The sequence below is a fragment of the Equus przewalskii genome, chromosome 2 (assembly GCF_037783145.1).
Source record: "Equus przewalskii isolate Varuska chromosome 2, EquPr2, whole genome shotgun sequence".
NCBI classification, from domain to species: domain Eukaryota; kingdom Metazoa; phylum Chordata; class Mammalia; order Perissodactyla; family Equidae; genus Equus; species Equus przewalskii.
The window spans coordinates 71724898-71730897 of NC_091832.1; the positions used below are offsets into that span (position 1 = coordinate 71724898).

Here is a 6000-nt window from a genome sequence, read left to right on the forward strand (position 1 = left end):
AAATTCTTAGTTTTCCTTTATCTGAAAATGTATTTGGTTTCCCTTTTTCCTGAGAATATTTTTACTCAGTCAAGAATTCTAGATTAATAGTTGTCTTTGAGCACTTAAAAATGTTGTGCCACTTCCTTCTGGCCTTCATGGATTCTGATGAGACATCTACCATCATTTGAATTATTTTTCTCCTGTGGGTAAGATGTCATTTCTCTTTGTGCTTTTGGGTTTTTCCTTTGTCTTTACTTTTCAGAAGTTTGACCACAGTGTGTCTTGGTATGGGTTTATTCTGATTGGAGTTTATTTAGCTTCTTGAATCTGTAGGTTTATGTCTTAGGGCAAATTTGAGAAGTTTTCAGTCATTATTTCTTCAAGTGCATCTTCTGCTTTACATTTTTTTCCCTTTCTTTCTAGGATTCTGATGGCATAAATGTTAGATCTTTTGTCATAGTCCCACAGGTTCCTGAAACTCTGTTTGTTTTTTCCCCCCAGTTTATTGTTTTTCTGCTCTTCAGACTGGATATTTTCCATTGTTCTGTCTTTCGGTTCCCTCTTCTTTTTCTCTGTTCCCTCCATTCTGCTATTGAGCCCTCCATTGAGTTTTTTATTTCCATTATTGAATTTTCAGTTCTAAAATTTCTGTTTGTTTCTTTGGATCTTTTTCTTTTTGTTTTTGCTGAGACTTTATTCCAGTGTGTTTATAATATTTTTGAAGCATTTTTATGGTGACTGCTTTAAAATATTTCTCAGATAATTCTGACATCTTTGTCATCTAGATATTGGCCTTGATTGGTTTTCCTTTTCCATTGAGTTTGAAATCATCTTGGTTCTCGATATGATGAATAATTTTTAATTGAAACTTGGACATATTGGGTATTATGTTATGAGACTCTAGATCTTAGTTAAATCTTCTGTTTTAGCAGTTTTGTTTTTTTGTTTTTAAAACTGCTCTGTCAGAGAAAGGAAGAAGGGTGTCACCTTATTACTCTTACTAGCAGATGGGGGTAGAAGTCCAGGTTTTCTTCTCGGCCTCTGTTGACACCTAGGCCGGGGTGCCTTGTTACTGCTGGGCAAGGATAGTCCTCCTGTCATGCCTAGTCGGGGTAGGAGTGCCTCATAACAGCTCCCCTGACACCAGTGGGGGCTGACTTCATTAGCGCTGGGCTGTGATGAAAGTCCTGACTCCACTAGGTCTTCTGTGACACCACCCCCGTGCAGGAGATGGAGGAACACTGTGCTCCTGCTGGTGGTGGTGGAAGTTGGGTACCCCATGTGGTCTCCACTATCACTGAAAGGAGGCCTTGTGACTGGCTCCCGGCTCACCCTGCTCTGCCACTACCCAGGTCGGGGTGCCAGGGCATCTCATTTAAGCATTTCAAGGGTAGAATTCGAGGCTCTCCACTCCACCTTTGAGAATGTTGTTGGGGGTGGTGTCGTTTTCTCTGTGCTGTTTGGCTGGAGTCAAATGGTTGTTGTCTCAAAGTTTTCTGCCTTGCTAGGCTTTCCCTTTCCTGATTTCTTGGCCTTTTGGATTCATTTAAAAGGGATAATTTTAAGCATAAGTTTTTTTAACTTATATAATATAAAGTATACTGGAAATTAAAGACAAGACATTATTGAAATCTTAAAGTGTTTTTTGATGTGTTAAGATGACTTTTAATTTTGTTCTTGTTTTTTTTCCTCCACTCACAGGTGAAGATTTTGCAGAAGTACGTCAGAACTGGAATGCTCATAGCTCTTCTTCAGAGCATGCAAAAGGATATCGCAACAAAGAATTTACACGAGCATTTTCCCAGGGTAGATATCCTCAACCTTGCCATGGCAGGCCCCCACCTCCACAGTTTTATAACTCAGAACATATGGTCCCTCAGGAGACTTCAGGATTTCCACCTCAGAGACAAGATAATCCTATCATGCCACAGTATCCCTTTCCTCCTCCAGTGTTTGACGTGCATAATTTTTCACTCCATCCTCCACCACCACCACCTCCACCGCCTGCATCTGTAAACATGGGTTGGGCTGCACCGGGCATGGCACCTCATCCATTACTTCCCTTACCATACTCCATACCTCCACCTCCTCCCCCTCCACCCCTGCCTCCTCCCCCCTCTTCTGGAGATGGTAATTCTTCTCATTTTGGACCTTACTATTAGGCAAATGTATACATTTCCAGAGAAATGTGGACTTTTTATATTATACGGGAAGGATTTTTTTTTTAAAAGGAAAGCGGTTATGGAGCTAGATTTTTAAAACATTGTAAAATACTAAATGACTCATTCAGTTGTAAGTTGATATATATTTGTAACCTTTGTGAAACTGTATCCAAATGAAAATCTCACTTTAAATTCGTTTGGGTGAGATCCAATTATGTAATATTTAATTAAAATTTTGAATCCATGCTTTCCCCATCCCTGCCCAATTTAAACACATGTAAATCTAATAATAGATCTGGTGCAACTTTCATCATGGATTAAAATATACTGAACACATTGTCTCTTGGTATGTCTGAAAATAAGATGTTGAAGTCCTATTGAGAGTCTTTAAAATAAACTATTTTTATAAACTTATACTTTTGAAATTGATTTTGATCATAAATGCAACTTATCAGTAAATTTAAATGTCCTAATTTTTTTAAACAAGAGTACAGAGAAAGAAGGCCTTACATATTAGACTATAATTAGAGTTAATATTTATTAATTATGCATAAGCAAGCTTTTCATTATCTGTGCAGATTCCCATTATTTGAGCACTATTCAGTAGACTCTACTATTTAATCACTTAAAGGGACACAAGGATTATTCACAATTAAATATGTTATTTGTATACAATAAAATGTATTTAACCCCATATTATGTATGTCTTCCATATCTGTTTCCCAGATTCTCACATGCCTGGCACAGTTTAGGTACTTAATAAATATTTAGTGAGTATGGAATTTTTAAGTAAATGTCCAGTCAGTATTATTTTACGTTGTGAAAGGGAAATGGAAGGAAAATTACAGAATTTTAGAAATAGAAGAGGCCTTAGAAGTAGTCCAGACTATTCATCATTTACTAAATAAGGAGGAGCCTAACTAAGGGTTCCAAAGGGGTGAAGTAACTTACTTAAGGTCACTCAGTGAGATGGCAAGGAGTTAAACTCAGTTTTCATGATTCTCAGATCAGCAATTTCTACTAAGTTGGTGCTTCCCAATCTTTCGTTCCTTGACCTTCTTAGAAAATAATCTTTGTGTGCACATTGGGGTAATCTAGAGACCATTCACCAAAAGCCGATGGACTCTGGTTGCGCCCTGGCCCCTTTTTACCTCCACGCAGGCTGAGGAGACTTTTTGCAGAGCTCCTGGGTCACAAATTGAGAAGCTCTTGCTCTTGGTATACATTGACTTTATCATGTATTGTACTTACTTTAGTATTCTTTCTTGAAATGTTTTTGCAACTTCTTTTTAGGAGTTACCTTCATAGATTATGGCAGTATTTTTCTGGTTGATAGAATATTGTCGGTTAAATAAGATTAAATCTAGTAGCACTAAAACAGGACAAAACAAAACTTTTCTATAAGAATGGGAAGAGTAAGCTATTCCCATCCAGTTATGGTGAGTCAGGAAGCCATTAGAATCACCATGGCATTTGAAAATCTGAACCTCTGTTCCTCAAGTACTAGTATCTGACAGGAGATATTTATTATCTGAAGAAGCGTAGAGCTATTGATACCTGCTTTCAATTAAGTTACCAACTTAAACACTTACGTCCAGTTTGCTTTCCTCCTTATACTTAATTCAGGGTTTTTGCACTTCAGGATGCCTAGAAATGACCTATAATAATAACTTAAGCTTTGGGTGGCTTATTAAAAATGCACATTCATGGACACTAGCCCCAGATTCAAGTTCAGTAGATCTGAGATGAAATCTAGGAAACTATTTTTAACAGGTACCCTTGGGTGATTAATTTGAGGATTTATTCTTAGTCTGTATAGACTTCAGGGTAAATATACTACCGCAACTTCTTGGCCATTCACTCTGGAACTCCAGGGAGCACTGTTTGGAGTAGTTGACAGGGAGGAAGAGAGAAATAAAACATAGCTGTTTAAACTGTATCCGTGGCATCTCACTTGGTTCTCAGAGCTTTATTTTCTCAATTATAACTATTAGGAGGATCCCATTATCTCTCTTATTTGCAAGAGAAATAGTACAATTTTTATCATCCCCACCATAATCTTACAGTGCTGCTTTTAAAATTGTGTGGCCCTAGATCATTAAACTGCTAGCTTGTGTAAAGGTAAGTACAATGTTCTGCTCATACAGTTTCTCATCTCAAATGGAGAATTCTTTATATTGGCCTTTTCCTATAATGAAGTAGATTGACATACACGTGATTGAATGTGGATAATGCCTTTGTATATCTGTGGTTGTAAATGTGGTAAAATTAAAATTATTGCCTAAGCTAGTATTTTATTAAGATGAATCACTCTGTCTTTCTCCTCTAACTTTCTTTCACAGAAAAGATAGTGAGATCCTTGGTAACAGGATGACTTGCCCGCTTACTAGAAATAGGTATTGAAAGAACTGGGTTGAGACTGGAATAAAATGTGCAGTTTTAGAACTTACCAAGAACATCTTTCAAAAGCCATGTAGTTAAGTCATAAAGTTAAATACCAAAATGTATCCCTCTCTTCTGTGTACCTAGATGATTAGTAACTAGACCCTAATTTTCAATACTGATTGGACTCGGGAGATGTAAGTAACAAGCAATGGCAGGGGCCCTGTCTGCAGAGGTCTGTTGTTTGGGGCAACCAGGAGTGTAGAAGGCTCTCTCTCTCTTCCCGTCTTCCCACCAACTTTCTGACTTGTTACTTTCCGCCCTCCACTCCCACTACTTCTGTGCTACATTTTTTGTTGCTTGCTTAGAGTTGGTGAATACTCAGCACATTACAAAATTCAGAACTTGATAAATAAGAAATGAATAGAATCTGAGTTCTAGTCTACTATAATTTTAAACTATTTAATAAGTGATATTTTAAATCCCCAGGTACTAAAAATCTTAGTGTACTTTTTAAGGACAAGGTTTCTAAAGATTAGTCATAGGATTTGGAGAGAGAGAGAATCGCAGAGAAATGTGTCATATATTCTATTTCAACAATTATATGGGCGTTTGCATTCAATTTTGTAAATTTACATCAAAAGTTGTAAGATAATATGATTAATTGATTTCGATGCTTTCTGCTAGTTCTTTTACGGTGTGTCCCATCACTGAGTTCTTTTCTGTTGCAGAAGAAGGCAGTCCTTCCTCCCTCCGCATGACACAAGTCAGGGAATTTAAACAGGAAGAGAAACAACTTCTTGTGTGTCTCCTTCTCACCCTTTTTCATGTTGGCTAAGGTCCGTGAAGTAGGCTTGAGAAAATTAAATTCTTTACTTAGGACACTGTCTTCACATCCTTAGGATATTTAGAATTTTCTGAAATAAATAGTTGGTTACTTCTATTATTAAGTGCTAGGGAAAGTAAATACTCAGTCCTTTTAAAAAAACTAAAACATGGATTAACATTTTGTAGAGTGAATTAATTTGTGTTCGCACAATATTTGTTCATAAAAATCTTCATTCTGACATTGCGTATTTGATACCAACAATAATAAGTTCTGAGGTGTAACTATAAGAAATAAATACTTTTAATAGAATGCAAGCTGGAAAATAAAAATAAAAATTATGAGAATTCATTGTCAGGTGATATTGCAGCTATAGTATTTATGATTTAATACATTTAGGGTAAAAAAAACCCCCACACAGTTGTGTACTTTTCTGCAGATAAATTGCCATTATTCCAAAAGCCTTTCTCTACTCCTCATTCTGTGACCTAGGCTGACCCTAAATTTATGTAGCAATTATGTTTCAGAAAACCAGGGAAACAATTACTATAGTGGGCCTGAAATTAAACTTGAGAAATATCTTCTTAATACCATCAATCAGGCCAGAGTGCTTGTTTTGAGTCACCAGCGGCAATGAAAATACATCTC

General features: G+C 36.8%; 1 protein-coding gene across 5 annotated transcripts in view; it reads left to right on the plus strand.

The window, feature by feature from the left end:
* The window catches only part of NAF1 (nuclear assembly factor 1 ribonucleoprotein), a 63055-nt gene extending 60497 nt beyond the window's left edge, over positions 1 to 2558 (plus strand). For all 5 annotated transcript variants that reach the window (XM_070608547.1, XM_070608541.1, XM_070608550.1 and 2 more), the window contains one exon: positions 1684 to 2558. In XM_070608547.1, coding sequence (XP_070464648.1) covers positions 1684 to 2144 — 461 coding nt within the window. In that variant the 3' untranslated portion in view covers positions 2145 to 2558. The remainder of the gene's footprint in view (positions 1 to 1683) is intronic.
* Positions 2559 to 6000: the final 3442 nt, after the last annotated feature.